At 45.0% G+C, this 25,003-nt stretch overlaps 1 protein-coding gene across 1 annotated transcript in view; it reads right to left on the bottom strand.

The window, feature by feature from the left end:
- Positions 1–25,003, bottom strand: part of LOC137295597 (alpha-aminoadipic semialdehyde synthase, mitochondrial-like) — a 48,586-nt gene that overhangs the window by 12,944 nt on the left and 10,639 nt on the right. Inside the window, exons 12-14 of the mRNA XM_067827027.1 lie at positions 3,947–4,204; positions 2,953–3,063; positions 2,413–2,521 (exon numbers count right to left, since the gene is read on the bottom strand). Of these exons, the coding sequence (XP_067683128.1) occupies positions 2,413–2,521; positions 2,953–3,063; positions 3,947–4,204 (478 nt within the window). The remainder of the gene's footprint in view (positions 1–2,412; positions 2,522–2,952; positions 3,064–3,946; positions 4,205–25,003) is intronic.

Raw genomic sequence — 25,003 nt, 5'->3', positions numbered from 1 at the left:
CTGTATTTATATTCATTATTGACCAATATTCATGGTCAAAATATATCTCTAGGACCAATATTTGTAGTCCGTGTTTAGATTCATTACTTACCAATATTCATGGTGAAAAAATATATTTCCAGGACCAATATTTGTAGTCTGTATTCATATTCATTATTGATCAATATTCATGGTAAAAATATATCTCTAGGACCAATATTTGTGGTCTTTATTTTTATACCTATGAAACCATGATCCAGAGTAGAGAGGGTTCTGACAATGACGGAAAGAATGGTCAACGACAACCAACAATTTAATATTTTCACTGAATGGAGGGTGATGAGGGGCGTGTACCTGTACGAAAGAGAATGACTCAGCGAGGGACAGGTACACACTAAATGATAATCACGTCTAACAAGATTTGCAAAAAACATTAATATCTAGTGATGGTATGTCAATATAGACATAGCTATTTAACAGTATGCTACTGTAGCAGGGCGTGGAGTCATCCGACAGTTGATATCGATACCTTGGATATCGGACCTATATTTGAAGTCTGTATTCATATATATTTTTGACCAGTATTCCTGGTCTCTATTTATGTCTGTAGGAACAATACGTGTGGTCTGTATATATCTCTAGGATCAATATTGGTGGTCTATGTATCTCGAGGACCAATATTTATGTTTTGTATAAAACCAAAATGTCTACTTGGTCCTATTCAACATTATCCTCCATTCACAGTTAACTATTTAGAATGGTTTCCAATTTCATTTATAAGACACTGACCTTCACTTCCCCATATAAGGGGATGTCAATAAGTTTTGAGCCTTGCATAGAAAAACACAAAATATTGGTATGAACCACATTTATTTTTCAACATAGTCCCTTTGTGAGTCAAGACACTTGTTCCATCTTTTCTGCCAGACGCTGATGCCATCTCTGTAGAAGGCACCATTTTGGTCCTCAAACCAAGCCTCAGTAGCAGCAATAAGCTCATTATCATCCTGAAATCTACGACCAAGCAAGTGTTTCTTGAGATTTGGGAACAGATGGTAATCACTTGGTGCCAGGTCTGGAGAGTAGGGGGAATGCGGCAAGATTTCATACCTGCATTCCTGGACAGCAGCGGCTGCAACACGTGTGTGCTGGAACATTGGAGAATTGTCTTGATGTAGAAGAATACCACGTCTGATCTTGCCCCGGTGCTTCTCCTTGATTGACTGTCGCACTTGCTTTAACAAGTTAGCGTAATATTCCAATTCATTGTTCTTCCTTTTGGTAAGTAATCTATGTGGATGACGCCCTTGCTATCCCAGAAGACTGTCGCCATTACCTTCTGCACTGATCTGGAGGCTTTGAACTTTTTGGTCCTAGGAGAAGTGACATGTTTCCATTCCATGGATTCTTGTTTGCTCTCAAGATCAAAGTGATGGATCCAGGTTTCATCACAGGTTACTAGCCAAAAATGAAAATCTTCTGGTTTCTTGTTGTATCTGGTTAGCATGGAGTCATTTATGGTGACCCTTGTTTGCTTCATTTCATCTGTAAGCATTCTTGGCACCCATCTTGCGCACACCTTAGACATGACGAGATGCTCATGAAGAATTGTCTTGATGGATCCGTGTGAAATGCCTGTGGTCTCCTCTAACTCGTGGAGTGTGATTCGACGATTTTCCAGCACAAGTCTAAGCACTCTGTCAATGTTTTCCTCACTAGTGCTTGTTGTTGGGCGACCTGGACAGGGGTCATCTTCAAGACTCTCTCTACCATGCTTAAATTCATTGACCCATCGTTTGATGGTAGCAGATGAAGGGGAAGACTTCCCATAAACTGCTGAAAGCCTTTCTTCAATGTTCTTCGCCGAGTTTCCTTCAAGAACTAAAAACTTAATTACTGCTCTATACTCAATTTTATTCATTTTCACTGACGGGAGGGGGGGTCTCTTTCTGTCAATGTGTTCAAAAGCTGTTCAATAACTTCTGAGAGTAGGATACCAAAACTTATATATCACATCAGCAACACCCCAAGGTTCAATGTCGTACCATAGGCTGTGACACCTGGGTATGAAAAATGCTCAAAGCTCAAAACTTATTGACATCCCCTCATATATAGTTTTCCCCATTTCTATACCGGAATTAATTTAGTTCCTCACCTGATTCCAAGAGAAGGTATAGTTCCCCTTTATTGGTACATTTTCATTGGTATTCTTGGCCCCATTCATCAAAGCGATTATAGTGCCACCATGGTTGGAACTCCTATACTTTAACATTGACTTACAACAGTCATAGCGATGTGATTGCGTTCAGGAACAGGGCCTAGGAGCACAGAAACGGGTGACATCGAAATGACAGACATGCTATGAACTTATGTTAGTTTTCAGTCCTGCTGAGCTACAACTGGCACACTAAAGTGAGCTTCCACATGTCCTACCTTCCCGCCATCTTTCCGGACCTCATCGAAGCACTGCATGGCCATCATGTGATCAATGCCAGGGTCAACACCCACCTCGTTCATGATGGTCACTCCGGCATCCACAGCACTGAAACACGTGGGACTTGTGTGTCAGTACATGCTGCTGTAGCTGTCAATGAACAACCACATTCCAACTGTTGTAACCATCAACACCAAGTTATTCTCAATCTTGTGGCAAGGGGAATAAAGAGGACTCTTGACCTTCCAAGGTATCATTTCTCGGTCCCATTACATCAATACATATCCATGTTAGAACTACATGTACTGTTGATTGACATCCATCTGTTGAACATCTATCTCGTATTTCCCAACTACCTAGGTAATATTCTAAATAAACTATATAAAATGTATCAACATTCTTTGATCCATTATAAACAGGATTTAACATCACCATTTTTGATAATTTGTATTAGTCCCTCCGTCAACTTCTAACTTCCACCGAAATTATCTAAGATTCCACTCAGGAATAATACTGTGTTATTTTTGTGAGTGATGTACCTCTGGTGGAGCTGCTGCATGGCTGGAGAGACATAGCTGGCCGTCACCATGTTCCGTCGGTGGTCAATACACAGCCTGGCAATGTCTGGGTGGAGCTCATAGGGCAACAAGCTGAAATTGTCACTCAAATACTCAAATACGACCAAATTTTTATCCCAACCACATATAACTAAACATCTGGATCACAACACTGAACTGTGACACTGCACACGGAGCCATTTGATGAGAATCACACCTTGTTTCTCCATCCGAAGAGTACCATTCATGCTTAGTCCAACACTGAAGGACCTGTCACTCTCATGCCGATAGGCATGGTCAGAGACCATTTGATATTTTTTGTTTGTTTGTTTGTTCAACGCCACACTTAACATCATTAAAGATACATGGTGGCAGTCTGCAAATAATAAAAACTGTACCAGATAATCCAGTGATCAGCATGAGCATGAAGTTGGGATATGATGACATGTGTCAACCCTGTCAGTAAGACTGACCACCCAATCCCGTTAGTTGCTTCTACAACCAGCATGGGTTGCAGCACTTCTAACCCAGATACTTACTAGTCACATACTATCTGATTTCAACATGACCACATGACGTGAACAAACCAAACAAGCAATGCAGCTGATGGCAATACCATGTCCACATGTACATTTCTGCCCCTGATGACTCTACCACGTCTACATTTACGTTTCTACACCTGATGACTATACCACGTCTACATTTATATTTCTGCACCTGAGGACTATACCACATCTACCTATATATTTCTGCACCTGAGGACTATACCACGTCTACCTTTATGTTTCTGCCCCTGATGACGATACCATGTCCACATTTACATTTCTGCACCTGATGACTATGCCATGTCCACATTTACGTTTCTGCACCTGATGCTTTCATTGTGTTGACACACATGATGGCCCTGTATTTGCACCCGATGACACCACACTGTTTCTGTACCTGAAAACCATGTGACAGGTTTATGTTTACACACCTGACAATCACATCATGTTCGGGTATGAGGCGCTCCAGCTCCTCATGACTCCGCTGTACGTCCATCAACATACAATCTGCCACCGGACACTTCTGACTGATGATGTCGAGCTCCTCACTGAACTGGGATGCCACAGTGACATGTGTGGAGCTGTCACGTGACAGGTACTCTACAGCCGGACCAGCAACATATCCTGCACCAAGGACCAGTACCCGCTTCTCAATGCCATTGGAGGTTCGCTGGGCCTTGTGACCTGCCCTGGACACCACAGACAGCAATCAATAGAGCCTTAACAACTGAGACAGAACTACTAACATACAGTCAAACCAAATTCAGAAAAATTTAAATCCACATAGCACTTCAGTCTGTACACATTAAATTTATTCCTGCTCTAACTTCAGTAATGAGGGACTGCGCATTATTGAAAATCTGTCATAAATATGAACCCTTGTAAGCAGCAGGGCTTACAGCGGTAAGTGAATTTGAAATAGTCCTGTGTTTGGCTTATGCTTCCTTATTCACACAGCACATGTCTCCTTATTCCAATATTACATGTTTCAATATTCTTACATTACTATCATAAAGCTAAATAAAAAAAAGTGAAATGTTTCTTGGGCATCGGCATCACTTGTTTTTTGTGTGTGTAAAAATTTCTTATTGACATTTTAAAAAACTTTTTTGACTTGGCTGTGTCCTGAACATCCATTTGTCCACTATAAGAACAAGTGACTGTAAGAATGAGTGTGGTTGAATCTACAACTCATTAACACCTGCTAAACTTCCCCAGCTGTACTTCTGAGAGAAAAAGACAAAAATGTGTCCTCCCTCAGCAATATTTTTTCTATCAAAGATTAAAAACAAACTCCTACCGCCCTTATCACTTTTGAAAAAAATTGTGCCCGAGAAACATTCAATTTTTTTATGCAGCCTAACACACCAAAAGCAGATCATTGGTCACACAGAGCAACACAGCCATGACGCAGCCACGCTACGCCATATTGAATGAAGACAACATGATGCACACTTCACAGACACAAGCAGGTTTTACTGGATCATTTACTGCACATATTTACTCATAAAAATAACATCTGCTCATCAATCAGTCAGTGAAAAATTGTCTGATGTCACAGAAATATTTGACTTGTATAAAGAATATACTTGACTTAAAGTGAAGGGGCACCTGCTTCTTTCATGTTACTAGAGTTAATCTTTCATGGCATGACAGGTTAGGTATTTGCAATAAGAACTTCTTTCCTGCCCCTAGATCTACCCAGAGAGACAAATATGGGATACACTGAACATTTTCTGCCCCTAGATCTCCCACGGGAGAAAATCACGGGACAAAGGTATCTTTTCAGCATCAAGATGTATACAGGAAGACAAACCTAGGATGTAGGGGACATTTTCTGCCCCAAGATTTCCCTAGGGAGACAAACATAGGATATAGGGGACCTTTTCTGCATAACATCTCTACAGAGAGACAAACATGGGGTACTGAGGACCTCTTATTTCCCACAATGTCCCAAGGGAATCAACGAGGATATAGGGAACCTCTTGTGCCCCACGACCTCCCCAGGGAGACAGCATGGATATAGGGGACCTTTTGTGCCTCATGACCCCCTAGTAGTATAGGGAATAGGGGTTTTGGCTCACTTTCAAGAAATGTCTCTACAAAGCCTTATTTACTAAATAAGGCTTTGGTTGGGACCTTAGATCTTGCTACTATTACCCCTACTACAAAAAGGTTGGGTGTCTATGAAACAGTTTACCGTGTATTGGTTGGAGGTAACACTGTGCCATACGGTACGATCAATAATTCTTCTCTTACAAACCCCCTACCCGGCCCACCCCTCAAGTAGTACAAGTTAGGTTCGTCGGCTTTCATATCCACTTTATCTATGTTGTAAGTTTTGACTGACCATATAGGATCGGTGGCTCGCTTACGGCTATCACCCTCGTGTTCCCCCTACTACTTAACGTCTGTGCCTATGTCACGTTTATATCGATGAAACAGTTTAACGTGAACCGCCTACGATCTCTTTGGTGTTCATAATAAAGACTTGCTGGGCTTTTTGTATCCCCTGTTCTATGTACTTTTTTTTCTCGTCCTCGCTGATAGCAGACTTACGAGACTTGGACCGAATATCTTGTTTCATTCCGTTATATTTTTTGAGTTTAGATAGGATTGAACGAAACTCCTCTTCTGAGATCTTACTGTCAGAGAGTGCCGTGGAAATTCGCTCACTCACTGTGTTCAGCTTTGCTTCGGCCAGAACCCTGATCTCGTCGTGTTTCAATGCCTTACGATTAAGTCTGCGTGATACTAACTTAAGCGCCAACCCTGCCAACTCTGCCACCCCAGCTGTTATTTCAATACCTAGCACTATAGGTGCAGCCACGATGGTAGCTAACAACCCAACGCCTGCCGCCCCTAGTCCCATGCTGGTTGCCATAAGGGTAGTGTCAGCCCCGTCCACGATATTGAAAGCTCTATTGTACTTTTTACATAGTGCTTTCCGCGTGTCACGGTCTTGTTCTAGTTGACGTTTCACATCACATAACTGCCTCAAGCGGAACCCATCTACGGTTTCCAGCGTCTTCGCTACTTCCTCTACGACTGGGTACAGACCCATCCTATAATATATATTTTGAAAGATATTTTAATTGGGTTTCAGTTAATACTCTATTAATGTATTTGAAGTCTACAAGATCTAGACTACTACTCAGGGCAATAGGTGAGAGGTCAATAGACTTTCCTGTTGTAATAAAAACCCCACTGAGGCTTATTAAGCGGTTTATAGGACCCGTGGGGGTATCCTGTTGTATAACAATACGACAATATTGGTCTAGGTGTTCTTTATACCAGTGTATTGACACCCCGGGTAAAATTTGGTGTACTCTTGAGGTGTTTTCATTGTCTAAAACCCAAAAGAAGACTTCTATGATGAGTGTGAAAGGGGAGTATATATCAAGAGTTATGTTTAAAGAATACTTGATAAATACTAATTTATTTTTTACAACAGACCTTAACCTATTTTTTTCGGTATTAGTAGTTCCTATGAAAACCCCTTCCGGAATGAAATCCCCGACCCAGATACCGTTGTTCCTAATCTTAGAGACAAACATATTTTCGTCTATTATGATATAAGGTGAGGCGAGTGTTAAGTTGATCAGCCATTTGGGCTCTTTTAAATCTGATAACGACACCAGTCTGTACACGTTGTCTTTGAATTGCAGGATGTATAATTCATCTTCCTCACCAGGCTGATCGAATCCCTCCGTATCTCCTAGGTCGTTAAGCGTAGTGTTGGGACGATGATTGGCCATTATTATACTATTACGATATAATTTCCAACTGGTTTTTTGATAATAATTCAGGGGTTAACTTCATACCCATGAAGTGTATGTTGTCAGGCAGGAAGATCTTGGTTAGTGATATCTTGTTTTCCACGATCACGTTGACCCCCTCCATACTGGTGTCGGCTCCAACACCCACCCGCACGTAAACGTTGCAAACTTGATACTGGTGTCGTTTCACCCACCCGAGTTTGATCCCCTTCACGATCTCGACATCATTCACCGATGGTTCCCCTAGGTAGACATTGATGATCAGTGTTGCGTTTGCCGGTAGACTCTCTAGTATCTTGACCACGCCTTCGAATTCAGACACCAACTGCAATGTCACGTTTTGTATGGCCGGTTTACTCGATAGCATGTGGGCTGCCATAGTGTTGACTGGGCTGACGACTACGCTACGTCTCTGAGTTGGGACATAAGCCACGAGCAGGGTTCCATTGTTCACGACTTTGTTTAGGTGGTTGTCTTTGTTATCCGTAAACACGTAAGGGGAGACGAGTCTAATATTGAGAAACCAGTCGTCGTTATCGGGTAACAACACCCACTTGTCATCTTCGGTGAAGACGAGCATATATGGTTTGTTTTGGACGACGGTAGTGCTCTCAACATCGTCTAAGTCGAACAGTTTACCACCGAACGATGGGTATATTATCCAATTATTATCACCGGTGTTGACAAGGGCGTACTTAGTGTTGACTGTTGCTCTTGTGGTATCTATCATATCACTTAGGGTTCCACCGGAGGGGATTTCAACGCGTTTGTAAATGTTGTTTTTCAGTTGCAAGGCGTACGATTTACCATCTACTCCGGGAGCGTCGAAACCGCGCGTGTCTCCGAGGTCGGAGATCCCGATATTGACGCATTTTTTCACTCCGGGCCCTTGTGCGCTGGTCATTTTACATGAAGCGTTAAGCTGAGGTATCCTATATTTACAGGATTATGATTTATATCTAACACCGATATTGTCAGCTCAGGTATGTTGCCCTGGGTTAATCTCTTATACTGCCGTGGTGAAAACGACTCGGTTCTACCGTCGTTGTATTTCTCAGTTTTAACCGGCACTGCTCTCAGTATAGTGGAAGGGTGACCTCCTTGAATGTTGTACGTTGTGCTCACCTGACCGAGATGAATGTACAGCTCTCGGTACGGTACTAGGTCGGGTAACTTCGTACCTGTGACGGTTGTTGTTGGTTTTATCTCGTCAGGAGACATACCGAGTATCCTCGCTAATGGTCGGCCGAGCCTCAAGGAGGTTCTTCCGTTGTTGATTAACACCACTGTGCCGTTTGAGTCGTTCATCTTGAGTTCGGCTCCCAGGGGTTTGAAGACCTCGTCGTTTAGAGAGCACACGCTGTAGTAGCCGTCAGTTATCTGACTGCGAGTTCCACTGACGAACAGCTTATTGTTGCTGGCGTTGATGTTAGTCCATTGCGGTAGGTAGGTGATATCGCAGAGTGCGACTTCGAGTTGACCTGACGTGTTATCGATCGCGTGCGTCAGCTGAACGGCCTCACCGCTCGTTATTCCTGGAAGTGTTATGTACATATTATAATATATGAATTATATATTATAATATGAATTTAGCACACTTGAAAATCGTGGTGAATGCAGATGGTACGGGGTTTAAAACAACCTTTATTAATATCTTTGAAAACTATATCGTGTCCGTTAATAACGCGTAGGCGGTGGTAAACTGGAATCAAAACCCAATGCAGTTTTGGCAGAACCAACTCAACTTTGCTGTGTGGTGTGCGACGACAGGGTCGGGTGTGACACCAGACTACGGTATAGATGAACTGAGTAAGGCGGTTATTTTGTTTCATATTTATTATCAAACGAGACGAATATTGAAGGAAATAAGTGCTCCTCTTCCCCAAGATAAAGCGTGGAGTATGACGAATAACCCCTATGATAGACGCGCTTATGAACGTATTTGTGGGGAGTTTGAGATTCCAACGAATAAAGACTTTTGCCTTCCTGGTGTGAACCATGGTCTCGGTATAGTTCTCGTGTACTTCTACAGGTCCGGAACATATCAGGCCGGTTCTAAAGATGGTTCATACAACCCAAACCGTCATACATTTACAGGTCCCACAACGAATGAAAAGATCCATGTCAGCTGTATAAAACAAACCAATCCTGATGCAGCCACAGCCTGGACTAAAATGATTTCAAAAACATTGAAAGAATTCACTCGTGCTGGTACAATACGCTTGAACGACTCGATTCGAACGTACGTGTGGGCGCTGTTGGGTGCGCAGTCTATGACGCGTTCCAACATCCTCGGTAAGGGAACTGCTTACGACGCTCAGAAACAGTTCGTTTCCAACGTTGAGGATGCTATCAATTCTCCAGTTGATCTCCCGAGGGCCATCGACCGTTACCAAAACGTGTTAGAATACGCCAGATCGAAAGTCAATTACGTATTCGGCGTGGGGTTGTACATGGCTCCGAGTGATATGCAACTGAGAATAAAAAAAGTGGTGGGTTATAACAACAAAATAGTCATAGCCACGGCGGACCAAAAGTTGGGTATCAACCCCGATATTAACACCCCCTATATCCCACACATCCCACCACGTGAAAAGGGTATAGTGGCACCACCTCCGGAGCCTAAAATTCAACCAACACCACACCCCCATATTCATGTGGGGGTACCCCCCTATCAGCAGCATATTGATAATAAAACAGCCCTAGTGGTTGGTGGGGTAACTTTGGGACTTATTTGGTTAAAGATTTCTTAGCCGCTACGTACACCAGACCCGCCACGGCGACGATGGCTGCCCACAGGTTTTGACTGAGCCACATGGCAGTTTTAGACAGAGCGCTCAACAACCACGAGACGATGCTACCCAGGATGCCGGGAAGGGCTTCGGCGGCTTTACCAGCCAGTTTAGCTAGGCCTTCCCCGAGTTTTTTTATCCAGTCTTTAACACCACCGCCTGTGGGAGTGGGAGTTCCCCCGCCGGCAGGTGTGGGGGTTCCCCCTGTCAGTGACACCACCAGGGTTGATATGATGAAACCCAATGCAGTTAGAATGCTGACGATGGTGATCCCTTGCTCCCGGAACAATATCCGAATCCTGTTGGCTAAAGTTGTATCCTCATTCAGTATTCTATCGATTGTTTCCCGAATACGACTGATCTGGGATCGAAGCTGTTCACGATTCGAGGAAGCGGATTCCAATCGTGTACGTCTCTCGTCTTCTAAATCGCGTAGTCGTTCATTGATACGACGCTTCATATCATCGTTTTCAGTTTCGTTGAGTTTGGTTTTTTCCCTAGCGATGTGCTCGTCGATTTTGTTCAGTTTCCCCATGTTGTTCACGAGTTCTCCACGCACGCGTTTCACGGCTTCGTCTAAGCCGCGCAGTTCCCTTACCGGAAAGTCAAACCCCGGTAACGGTTTGTCCCAGTAGGTGCTCAACAGTTTTTCTATGCTGTCCGAGGCTTCTGTAGCACGCTGTGGTGTCATTTCATCTCTAATGGTGAGGTGGGATCTGGTAGCTTGTAGATCTTCTTTAACGGCCTTAGGTATTGCACCACCGTAATCATTCATGTTTAGATTTTTACGGATAAATTCGACACCATGGCGGCTGGCTAGAGTTGACAAGGCCAGTGGTTTTTTATTGCTCTTGTTAAAGAGGTCAACCCCTGGGTCAGACTTAAGGCGTAGAACACCCTTTGTATCAATAAAAAAATTCTTATGGTATCGACCCTGTGGTTCAACGTAGTTTTTATCTCTTCTTAAACTTTCGTAATAATCATTTACCGTTGTTTCCAAGAGTTCTTGGTTCAATGGTGAACTAGTAAATGAGGTCTCCTGCTCATCATCGAATGCCTGGGCACTAGCGCCCGGCATCTCCGTCATATCTATGTCTTCATCCATTAGTATTAAAAATATATTTCTTTTATATAACAATGTACGGCAGAAAATTAGATCCTTTCAGAAGATTGAGAGAGCCATTAGGGGCCAGAGCCGTGCGACAGTCGGTGACCATCACCAACAATCCCAGCAAGATAGACCAAAATCAAACTCTGCTGGTTAGATTTCCAAACCTTGGTGAGAATGACCTCATTGTACCAGGCACTGTTCGACTGGCGTTCAATATCACGTTGATCTCCGACAACGACAAACGCGAGCTAGTGCGTAACGTGGGTCGAGCTATCATCAAGAAAACGACCGTCAAGATCAGCGGTAACGAGGTGCTGAGCATCGACGACAGCGACGTGTTTCACTGCTACAAGGATCTCTGGAAAAGCGAGGGAGAACGAGTCAATGATGTGTACCAGGGTATCAGCAAATCAACCCGGGCGCGCATAGGGTATGTCTTCACGCAAGACCAGCAAGACAAGCTATCGGACGGTGAAAAGGCCATCGCTCGAGCATACGGGAATCGATTCTGCGTGCCGCTCGACTTCGAGTTGCTCACGGGACACGCGCCATTTTACCAGGCCGCGCTGGGTGATAGGCTCGAATACGAGCTCACGTTTAACGACTATAGCAAAGTAGTGCGTACGCCAAACGGTTATGAGGCCAGTTATGCCATAGACAACATCTCTCTGGAGTTCGACATGGTCACTAGCCCGGAGCTGGCCAGGCAGGTTCGAAGCCAGTACTCTGGGAAGATGGCTATCCTGTACGATCGCGTACTGAGGCATAGATCAGTCGTGCGAGATAAGAGCGACACTGTGTGGAATATCAACCTGAACGTGCCGGCGCGATCGATGAAAGGTATCCTGGTCGTCCCCGTGGAGGATTACGATCCATTCTGGAGGGACAGCGAGAAGTTTTTCAACCCCGAGATTGAAAAGGTGGAAGTGACCATCGAGGGCGTGCCCAACCAGCTGTTCAGTCATGGTATGAGACCACACCAGCAGTGGGATGAGATAAAAAAGCTACCAGTGGGGGACTACATAACAAAGGACCTGGACCTCGGCTCCGTGCAGATCGGTGAATACCTGACCACCAAGTACGCCCTATGGTTGGACATGCGATCCACGGATGATGATAAACTGCACGGTAGCGGGCGCCGTATAGATAACGGCAGCGAAGGGATAACCATCCAGATTACTAAGAAGGCTCAAACCGCTGGTAAGTTGAAATTATATCTGTACGTTATTATGGACGCGCAACTTAATATAGACAATGGGAGATTCGTGCAAGCCATCTACTGATGGGGGGTACCCCCACACCCCCCAGGGGTACCCACAACTGCCCACTGACCCACACTGCGCCATAGTGTGCGGGCAGACTGGCTGTGGGAAGACCGTTTTCGTGTTGGATATGTTGGAGGGTTACTACAAGGATGTGTTCGATAACATCGTTATCATGTGCCCTACTCTGAGCATGAATAAAACGTACGCGCGACCTTGGGTGATGACGGACCCGGACGTACACAAAATCGACCCTGGAACACGCCTGCAGGACTGGTTGAAAGCTCTTCACGAGAAATTTAAAGGGGAACCGACGCTGTTCATACTGGACGACTGCAGTGCTAATCGCGAGATAACAAAAAAGAGAGACATGCTATCGTACCTGGCCTTCTCCGGCAGGCATGCAAATCACAGCGTTCAACTCGGTGTTGAAAGACCTCAGGGAGCAGACGCGATGGGTGGCCTTATTTCACTGCAAGGACAGGGATTCGTTCGAGGAGTGTTTGAGAGAGAACGATGTGATGAGTAAATTAGAACGGGAACGGGTGAAGAAACAGCTCGCTGAAACTAAACACGCTAAGCTCGTTCTAAAAACTGACCAACCAGTAGCATATGTAGTATGCTAAAGCTAAGCAAAGCTAAGCAAAGCTAAGCAAAGCTAAGCAAAGCTAAGCATATAGCTATGATATTTGAAGTATTTGTTGTGTGCAACTTAACCTTCATTTCTCTGTGTTTTGTCTGCATCGGGTATTATATAGTTAAAACTAAATCTTACTTGTTATATTATAAGATGGAGTGTGAGGAATTGCTCGAACAGTTGGGGGTATCCCCCACACCGCCGGCAGGCCCCACTGATGACAAGCGAGAGAAACTGGTGGCGTTGGCTGTTGGCGGCAAAGCCAAACATTACTTTGGAGACTACACTCCGGATAAAATTCACAAAATGTCAGCCGAAGAAATCGATAAGCTGTACGCTAGATACGAGTCCCGGCTCGGAGCAGAAATGACAAAGACAATAGGATCGGCTATGACCCAGATATACACCGGTATTGTGTCACATTTCCTTCCCATTCCACCAGAGCGCCGACTTTACCTGTGGGAGGACCTCGAGAAAGACCCTTTTATCGAACACGCCGTGAGCTCTATCAGCTGCGGGATGTACCACAAATATGGTATGTTGTTGGCTCCAGTGACGGCGGCGATTATCACGGCAAAACATTGTCAATTTGAGAGAAAGAATAATAATAATAGTATAGATGGATGCTGCACAGGAAACCCCAGTGGAGGTACCCCCAACAGTGGAGGAGACCCCACCCCCAACAGTGATGGAGGAGACCCCTGCAGTGGGGGTACCCCCAACAGTAACCAGGCAGAAGAATCCTAAGAGAGTAGCTGCCGGTAAAAAACGGTGGTGTAACCAACATAAAGTGACCAACCCAACCCGACTGTTGTTGGCTGTAGGCGTAACTGCTGCCTTGGCTATCTCGTGGTTATATCGTGGGGGTGTGGGGGGTACCCCCACTGAGGGAAACCCTCACCATGAGGTGGTAACCCCCAACAGTGGGGGTGTGGGGGGTACCCCCACCGTCGACCCGCATATCATGTTATAATTTTAATATTTTATATCATATACATAATGTCTGAGGGGAAAACGTTCGTCAACGACGCATACCACGCCACAGTGGTCGCCAGTCTAGCCGTAGGGTACGCTCGGTTGACTAAAATGGTGCTTAAACAACCAACTATCAAGCTAGATTTCAACCTGCAGGATATGGGTATGCTCATAATGAACCTTGGTATGGCGATGGCCACAAAAGACATCCTAGTAAAACAAGGAATAATACCTGATAATATAATGAAATAAATATAGGGATGGCCACGATAGCTATGATGGTCGGTGGGGCGTTAGTGAATGCCCTGGCATTTTCCGGGAGTAATTTCCTCTTCTCGAAACTACGAGATGATCACGCGGCTGAAATACAGGAAGAAAGGAAGCGGCACGATCTCGCTACTGAGAAATTACAAAGAGCACAGGACGAGTACGTTAAAAAACGCCTCCAGAGGATCGATTTTATTAACGAACAACTCAAGCGTGAAAACCATGCCATTAAAACATTCTACAATGTCGATGAAGCAATGAAAGAATACTATCTACTAACTGGTAAACAATTGGAACCGCTCAATAAACCCACACTCGCTCAGTACTACACACCATCCAAGGGACAAATGAATCGTGAACTGGGCTTCATAGTGTTGGGTATAGCAGCTACTGCGTTGGTTGCGAAGCAATTAAATTAAAATACCTATATAAGTAAACATGAGACCCGCTCCATACCGATGCGAATACATACTTATGGGGAAGACCGAGGCCTGTGGTAGGAAATGCAGGAATCAGGGGTTCTGTTGTTTCCATATGGGAAGTCCTAACTACACGTGTTCTGTGTGTGGTATCGGGGTTAAAGGACACTACTGTCTATGTAAAGCTCACGGAGCGAACGTAGTCAGACATCAACTCATCTACGAGAATAAAAAAGGCTACATAAAAGAACGTAGGCGACTGCTCAAGATAGACTCCAGTGCTTGAAAGGGTTATCTCCCTTTACTGTGAAGCAATTAGACATTGGTTCTCTTAGGTGTAAACACAATGTCTACTGTACGCGGGCTAAAGCAGGTCGCAAAACAGAGAGGTGTGATCGGGTATTCTCGAATGCGGAAGTCAGCATTGTTGAGATTACTAGGTTTAGAAGCCCCTCCTACGGTAACACAATTAAAAGCTCAAGCAAAACAGCTTGGATACACGGGTTATTCAAACCTGGGGAGAGCCGGGTTAACCGCATTGTTATCACATGCCCCCGTAGCAAAACCTCCCACTGTAAAACAACTGAAAGCCGAGGCACACGATTTGGGTTTAGGCGGGTATTCCCGTATGAGAAAACCACAGCTTGTAGAATTATTACGACAGAATAGAGCTATTGACCTACAGTTCGTGCGCACTGAGCGCGCTGTAGGCAACTATTTGAGAGGTTGGCGCATGCATGTTGATAGAAACATAGACATTACAGATATCAAGCCTCTGATAGCTGATAAGGTCAACCAGGAACTAAATAACCTAGGAAGTATCAAGTTTCAGATCACCGTGAAAATGTCGCTCGATAAGCAGGTTGGGAGTACCACTGAATATGTTCAGCCTTACTTCCGAGGTCAACAAGAGGTCGCCACACATACAGAGACCATTGATACATCAATCGATACCAGTTTTCAGCAGATACGAGAATACCTAGAACGCTGCACACACTTGGGGTCCGGGTGGGTTGTAGATAAAATCGATAATGTCTATCTAGACATAGCTAACTACGTGCCGTTCAGAGGCGGATCATACCTAGCCTTGCCTCCCTACTATAGGAATAAACATGCCATAGTAAACGTTAAGAATAGAGGAAACGATTGCCTGAGGTTAGCTATCAGGTCAGCCTTATTTCCAGCTGGCGCTAATTCAGATAGGCTTTCTAGCTATCCCCAAGATGATGGGCTCAATTGGGATGGTATAGATGAACCCACCCCCATATCCCAGATCACTAAAGTAGAAAAACAGAATAATCTGGCTATAAATGTTTTTGGGCACGAAGGTAACACAACAATAGTACACAGGGTCAGCCCGGTGAAGGATCGCCAAGTTATCAATATATTCATGATCCAGCGAGGTGACAAGTATCACTACACATGGATAAAACACTTTAGCAGGCTGTTGTATGACCAATCAGCATACAAAGGAAAGACCCACTTCTGTGAACGATGTCTACATGGCTTCACCCGAGCTGATTTATTAGAATCCCACCGGGATGATTGTCAAGGTGTGGGGCAGACGGCCATACGAGTCGACATGCCTAAGGAAGGTGATAATATCCTAAAATTCTGTAACCACAAGAACCAAATGTCTGTGCCTTATATCATATACGCCGACTTCGAAGCCTTAGTTGTGGGTGGGGATTCCCCCAGTGGTGCCGCCGGCGAGGCTCCCATCACCCACAAGACACAAGAGCATAAAGCCTGTTCGTTTGGATACATTGTCGTCCGTTGTGACGGGGAAACGAAAGCTCCGGTAGTATATAGGGGGCCTGACGCGGCTGAAAGGTTTCTAAAGTGTTTGCAGGAGGAAGAAAAAATTATTAGGAATGCATTGTATAAAATCGCTCCCATGCGTCTGACCCGAGTCGACAGGCTAGCCCACGCTAGTAGCACTAACTGTCACGTGTGTGAATCACCACTTAACGGTGATTCGGTGAGAGATCACTGTCACATAACTGGTAAGTATAGAGGCGCCGCTCACAACGAGTGCAACCTCAAGCTTAAAATCAACCCTAAGACAATAAACATCCCCGTTGTCTTTCACAACTTGAGAGGGTACGACTCACACTTGATCATGCAGGCCATCGCGAAAATCGATGGTAATATAACGTGCATCCCCAACAACATGGAGAGATACATCTCCTTCAGCTTAAACGGACTTAGGTTCATTGACTCGTTTCAGTTCCTCCTGTCGTCACTCGACAGTCTGGTCAAGGCCAACAATACCTTCCCTATCACCGATCGATACACAGACGCCGAGACTAGACCCCTGCTTATGAGGAAGGGTGTGTACCCCTATGAGTACATGGATAGTTGGGCCAAGTTCACCGAGACCAGACTACCCCCTATTGACTGCTTTTATAGCAAGCTGAAAGAGGCGTCCGTCTCACGAGATGATTACTCGCACGCGACTAACGTATGGAATAAACTGGGTTGTAAGAACCTGGGTGATTATCACGACCTGTACTTGAGGACAGATGTACTGCTGTTAGCCGACGTGTTTGAGACGTTTAGGCGGACATGTTTCAAGCAGTATAAACTCGACCCCGCATGGTATTACACCAGCCCAGGTCTGTCGTGGGACGCCTTGCTTAAAAAGACCGGAGTTAATTTAGAATTGCTCACAGATTACGACATGCACCTATTCATTGAGAAAGGCTTGCGAGGTGGGATTTCCATGGCATCCAAACGATACGCGAAAGCAAATAATCAATACGTGAAAGGTTACGATCCTAACAAACCAACCAATCACATTCTCTACCTCGACGCAAACAACCTGTACGGCTGGGCCATGAGCCAGTATCTACCTACAGGGGGATTCGAATGGGTACCCCACGTTGATGTTATGGGGGTTGCACCAAATTCGAACAAAGGGTATATCCTCGAGGTTGACTTAGAGTATCCCAAGGAATTACACACATCACACAACAGCTACCCCCTGGCCCCCGAACGTATGAGGGTTAACCCAGACTGGATGTCTGAGTACCAACATAACTTGTCAGGTGGTCGTGTGACAGACGTTGAAAAACTCGTGCCTAACTTAATGAATAAGACCAAGTACATCGTTCACTATCGCAACCTACAGCTGTACCTGTCGTTGGGTATGAGGCTGACCAAAATACATAGGGTGCTCATGTTCGACCAGAGCCCATGGATGGAGCCCTACATCAGAATGAACACAGACCTACGAAAAAAAGCCACCAGTGATTTTGAGAAAAATCTCTACAAGCTCATGAACAACTCGGTGTTTGGTAAGACTATGGAGAACCTGAGGAAACGCGTGACCGTGAAGCTGGTTCGGTCGAGTGAGGAAGACAAGCTCAGGAGATTGATAGCCAGTCCGGCATTCAACCGTAGTAAGATATTCACAGACAACTTGGTTGCCCTACACATGAAGAAAAGCCACATAAAATTCAACCGGCCTGTTTACGTGGGGATGAGCATCCTCGATTTATCCAAACACCTGATGTACGACTTTTACTACAACGAGCTCAAGAAACAGTACGGTGACAGGTGTGAAGTGCTGTACACTGACACGGATTCCCTGCTGATGGAGATTCGAACCGAGGACGTGTACGAGGACATGAAAAAACACCTCGATTTATACGACACCAGCGACTACCCTAAGACCCATGCCATACACAGTACAGTAAATAAAAAGGTCCTAGGTAAGATGAAGGACGAGTGTGCTGGCACGCCCATAGCCGAGTACATAGGTTTGAGACCTAAGATGTACTCCATACTGAAAGCCGACAATAGTGAGATCCAGAAGGCTAAGGGGGTTAAGAAGTATGTGGTGAAACAACACATCAAACACGCCAGATTCAAGGAAGCCCTGTTCAAGACCCGTACCTTTAGGCATAAAATGAACACACTTAGAAGTGATGGACATAAGATATACGGACTGACTATAAACAAGACGTCCCTGTCGCCTATGGACACGAAACGTTGGATAGCTATTGATGGGATAAACACATACGCGTATGGACATGAAAAAATTTGAGGCTATTTACTACAGCCCGCGTGGGTACTGGAAAGGAGCTAGCGCAGTAGATAAGCTAGCTAAAATAGCGCGAGTACCCCCGGAGGAAGCCAAAGCGTGGCTTGAAAAACAAGCCCTGTGGCAGATCTATTTGCCGGCACCACGCTACGTGCCTAGAAGGAGGTTCGGTATTAACATACCTAATAGCGTTCACCAGGCAGACCTACTGTTCCTACCCCACGACAAGAGGTACAAGTATGCCTTAACCGTAGTGGACGTAGCCAGTCGTTACAAGGAAGCCGAACCCTTGACCACGAAAGATTCGGCCCAGGTAGCCAGAGGATTCGAACGCATATACAAACGCAGCCCGCTGACGTGGCCAACAGAGCTGCAAGTTGACCCCGGACGGGAGTTCATGGGTGCCGTGTCACAACTGCTAGCCAAACACGATACAAAGGTCAGGCGTGGCACGGCCGGAGCCCATCGCAGCCAAGCCATAGTTGAGAGATTTAATAGGACTTTGGCTGAGCGCTTGTTCGGCCATCAGTATGCTAGGGAGATGGTCACCCCTGGAAAACGATCGACTGAATGGGTCACGAGGTTACCCAAGGTGGTGTCGGCAATCAACCATGAAGTCACCCGTCTCACCGGTAAGAAACCGGCAGACGCTATCAAACTAAAATCAATAGTTGCAGAGTCGGCCGCTCCGCCGCGTGGGAAGGAGAAACAGATACCAGATAGGGCCCTAGTGAGGTATCTATACCAGCCGGGGGAACACGAGGGTGATAGCCGTAAGCGGGCCACCGATCCTATATGGTCAGTCAAAACTTACAACATAGATAAAGTGGATATGAAAGCCGACGAACCTAACTTATACTACTTGAGGGATGGGCCGGGTAGGGGATTTGTAAGAGAAGAATTATTGATCGTACCGTACGGCACAGTGTTACCTCCAACCAATACACGGTAAACTGTTTCATAGACACCCAACCTTTTTGTAGTAGGGGTAATAGTAGCAAGATCTAAGGTCCCAACCAAAGCCTTATTTAGTAAATAAGGCTTTGTAGAGACATTTCTTGAAAGTGAGCCAAAACCCCTATTCCCTATACTACTCCCCCTTAAGGAGGCAACATGGATACAGGGGACCTTTTGTGCCTCACGACGTCCCCAGGGAGACATGGATATAGGGGACCATTTGTGCCTTGTAACCTCCCCAGGGGAGACAACATGGATACAGGGGACCTTTTGTGCCTCACGACGTCCCCAGGGAGACATGGATATAGGGGACCATTTGTGCCTTGTAACCTCCCCAGGGGAGACAACATGGATACAGGGAGCCTTTTGGCTTTTTTCACCCCACAACCTCCAAAAGGACACGAACATGGATAGAGGAGACCTGTCCTGCCCACAAAGTACACAGAGAGACATAGAATATGGAGGAACTGACGCACAGTCTCTACCGGAAGACAAGAAAACAACTGTCATTTGAGAGACCATTTAAGTATTCACCATTTTTGAGTGGGTGAGTTTAATTTCATGCCACACTCAGCAATATTCCAGCTATATGGCAGCAGTCTGTAAATATTCAAGTCTGGACCAGACATTCCAGTGATCAACAGCATGAGCATCGATCTGCACAACTGGGAACCAATGGCACGTGTAAACCAAGTCAGCGAGCCTGACCACCCGATCCTGCTAGTCGCCTCTCACAACAAGAGTCACCTTTTATGGCAAGAATGGGTTGCTGAAGGTCTATTGTACCCCGGATCTTCACGTGCGTGTCAAGAGGCCTGATAGGGTAGAGATGTTTAGCTATAGACATAGACCTGTTCTACCCTAGATCTTCACAGGCTTCCACCATGTTTGATGAAGACACTGTCTACACCAGCAAAACAATACTTGTATCAAATGTGTCTGAGTTAAGAAATGAAATACATATCACATACATCTTAGGTTTTTAAAAGGAAAAACTGTGTCAGCTTTAGTAGAATACATACAGGCACTGTAAATGGCACGTTAGCACTCGTTCAAATAATGAGACAGTAGTTACTAGTGTAGTAGAACTGAATGGCAACATAACCAAATGAAACAAGTAACAGATCTAGATATAAGGCGTAGGAAATATTACAGCCAGAACAAACTACATACAGGCAATAGTATAACTACTTGGTCAGCCAATCTAAATCTGGACCAGTCATGATTAAGGAGAATTGAAGAACCTTGTTTTCTCTGTCTATAGTCTGTTAAAAATCCAACTTAAACAGAGTAAAAAAATTGGAAATTTTAACTATCAATTGTATATTTATATACTTATCCTATCTCACCTTATGCATCTCTCTTCCTCACTTGACCATGTGTGGAAACGTGCTGTCAGCTAAGTTGAATCAAATCTTCCTGGCCTCTGCCCCCGCCATAAATACCTGTCAATCATCTTGCTCGTGCAGCTGATCACATGATGTTTTGGACTTGTTATATTCATCTTGGAGCTACCCATAATCTGTGAAGTGTGACAGGTTGGGTGGGCATCCATCGCGTGAGATAGTATAAGTATATTAATATACAATTTATAGCTAAAATTTCCAAATTTTTAAATTTATCCTATCTCACGTAATGCATTATCCCACAGTTGGCAGGAGGGCCGCAGATTACCTTCTGACACACTCCACACGCAAGGATGCATTCCACAAGGAGGCCAGGAGAAGCACTAACTCCCAATATGCTTCTCCATACTTGTGATGGGTTGCTTCAATAAACTCCTTGGCTTACACGGCACAAAGGCTCTAGGGAGTGGGCGGCCCGAATTAATGTGGTTTTCTGCTGCTTTTGTTAGAGCAAAAAGGATGCAGTTCGGCAAGTAGGCCTCGATCACGATTTATTAGGTGATCCCAGTGATCTGGCATGTCACTGCTTCAGTACTACCCCTCCAGACACCCGTCTGAAGGGCCGTGAAAGAAGGAGTAGCCCGGTTGCTCAACTATTTTAACGTTCGGTACCAATCTCCCCAACTTACCAAAGGTGAGAAAGGACTTAGGAGCGGAACGCTTTGAAAACTGTTGGGTAATCGGAAATTTAATGCTTTACTGACGTAATTGCTCAGAGATTAAAGGTCAGTAAGCGGAGTGACAATCATCTCTGCCTGCAATCAAAAGACTGGCCGTTCAGTCTATCTAACCATAAATATGACAGTACAATAAGCCCTTGTTCCCTAGGTGAGAATGATCTCGCCCTTATGAAAAAATACATACAATATGGATAACATCGATATCTTTGTTATGTACATAGCAAACCCAAACACGAGGAATTGCTTCATCTGCGTAGACGGGTCAACGACACCTGCTGCGCCAAGACCAAAGGACCAAACTGATGGAGACCCTCCACATCCGTGACTGATGTATCCCGAAGGTAGTGAACTGCAAACACGGTATCAGTCTTCCAGCTTGAAGCTAACAATTCTTGTGGAGCACCATGGTGGAAGTGAGCGCCCGCGTCTCATGAGGCCTTGCCGATAACAGTGGGGGAAGATTCACAAAGCTATAAGCCTGTAGTATCATGGACCTCAACCAAAAGGCTACGGTTGTACGAGACACTTCTGCAAACCAAGGAACACTCTAGCATGTCGAGACCTCTCAAAGCGTACCCACCAGGTCGAAGAATTGTTGCGGTCACCGTAGAAGTTGAGGCGACCCTGTTGATCCCATCCGATTGATGTGCCACATGACCGGTCCGTTGTTCCGTGGTTGTTCCTGCCAATGACTGATGGGCAAGATTACTACCCTGAGCTCTAATACATTGATGTGACAGGTGCGGTCTGCGAGAGACCACTGTCCTGCCACTTGCTGATCAAGAAGGTGAGCTCCCTACCCATGTAGAGGCGAATCCACGTACAGGTGGTGCGACGGAACAAACAGCTCTAATCAAAACTGCACTACAAACATTCAACTCTTGCATCCACCACAGTAGATGAGAGTGAAGCTCCATGGGTAGCATGATCAATGCAGACAGAATGCCCCTCCTGATATGTGGAGCTAGAAACACTTGCAAGTTGAAGCTGACCTCTGAGGGTTAAAGCCTGAGCTGACCACAGCAGACCCAAGAGTTCCTGCCACTGGTAGAGCGTCCTGGGTTGAGCTAACGAAAAGGGAATGAAGCGTTGCATTTTACCGAATTGCTCCCTCGGAACAGTTTGTTGACCTCTGTGTCAAACACTGCCCCGATGAACTGAAGGCATCGAGTAGGAATCAGTTCCGACTCCTGCCCATTCACTAACCAGCCTAACTGGTGAAGTAGCTGCATTGTGAACTCCATGTGATGCAGGAGAAGAGCAGAATTGGCCTGAGCTTGATGTACGTCGATTTACGCTTCGAACACTATCCCCTTGCAATGCAGAAAGCTGGTGATTGGCTTCGTGACCCGTGTTAATAGCCATGGGGCCGAAGAAATTCCAAACGGGAGCATCCGCGACTGATAGTGGGCGCCCTCAAAAACAAACTGAAGAAACTTGTGATGAGCTGGGAAGATCGGGATGTGCAGATACGCATCCTGCAGATCGAGACTGATCATGTAATCCCACGGTTTGATGATTCGCATCGTGGAATTGAGTGTTAGACCAAATCGCACTATAGAGTTTGTGAGTCAATGGACACAGTGGACGCAGTGAAGGTTGTGGTTGTGATAAAACCACCATACGTGGTGGCGACGAGGATTCGTCCATGTCCCGGGAGGACTCCAATTTATTAGGACAAAACAAGCTCCATCTGCTAATTTCAAAGATGACCGTCTAGCAACTAATTTGTGTTGTTCTTTCCTCGGCTTTGTAGGAGCAGATTGCCCATCTTCTGCTCGCCAACGATCTCTATCAGACAACTGACTACTAGGTACCTGCCGATACAAAGAAAAACAATACAAGTCGTCACATGATCAGCTGAGATGGCTGCCCGAGCAAGATGATTGACAGGCAGAGGTCGGGTGGTCAGAGGCCAGGAAGATTTGATTCAACTTAGCTGACAGCACGTTTCCACACATGGTCGAAGTGAGGAAGAGAGATGCGTAACGTGAGATTGGATAAGTTTCAAAAATACCATTTCTCAATCTCATTTGTATATTTCTCCCAACCAACAGCATTCTTGAGATTTTACCATAGTGAAAAAAATCCTAAAGTTTCTTGTCATATTTTGATTATATTTTGCATATGATGAATAAGCCAAGAAACAAAAAGGCACAAGAACACAAAACAAACTATAAGGCTATAAGGGCATAAAAAAGTTATATATGACAAAGCTGGAGAATTTTGTTAACATTTAATAGCTTATTGTATAGATGTTTACACTCTGGAATTAGCCATGTCTGACCTAGGTCTGACTGTAATATGCTTTCTATGTAGATTTGTATCATTCTAAGTGTCTTATGTACATATGTCACATGTATCATTTACTTTATGATGCCCTTTAAATAACAGTGAACGTGTCTTACCTCCTCTGGTCTCTAAAAACAACATGAAAACTAAGTGGTCAGACACACAGAACCTTGATGAACATGTGAACAAGAGACGAGTGAGGGAGTGAGTGAGTGAGTGATTGAGTCAGTGAGTCAGTGAGTCAGTGAGTCAGTGAGTGCTCTCAGCAATACTCCCCAGGCTTTACACACTGTACCCATGTGGGGAATCAAACCCAATGTAACAGGTTTGAGCATACTCCTTCGGCATGACAAGTGAGAGCTTTAACCACTAGGCTACCCTACTGCCCCAAACAGGAGAGGAGAAAGAGAAAGTGAGTGAGTGAGTGAGTGAGTGAGTGAGTGAGTGAGTGAGTGAGTGAGTGAGTGAGTGAGTGTGAGAGTGAGTTATAGGTAGGATACAGGTAATGGTAAGGGCAGACACTGGTGCGGCGGAATGGGATAATTAAAGATAACAGTCTGTAACCAAAGTCTTGAGTCATAGGGAACTATCGGTTCTGAGGTTGCATGAGCTCCTAGAGGTGTATTTGGAGGAGAAGGATAATTAGGTACATCAACGTCATATATTAGAATCTATACTCCCAGAACATGAACACTGCAAAAACAAACAAACAGAAGTCTGTAGAAGGGGGATCGCCTTATCTTTGAGATACAATTACACGAAAATATTTTTCAGGTCATGAGTGCCCTGTCAGGACAAGCTTACACGCTGGCAGTACACCAGCCTGGTGGTTTACGATGACTACAGCTACTTACTATAAAAGA

The sequence above is a fragment of the Haliotis asinina genome, chromosome 9 (assembly GCF_037392515.1).
Source record: "Haliotis asinina isolate JCU_RB_2024 chromosome 9, JCU_Hal_asi_v2, whole genome shotgun sequence".
In the NCBI taxonomy this organism is placed as follows: Eukaryota; Metazoa; Mollusca; class Gastropoda; order Lepetellida; family Haliotidae; genus Haliotis; species Haliotis asinina.
Note: the sequence above shows the minus strand (reverse complement) of the source record. Positions and strands in the feature narration are given on the sequence as shown.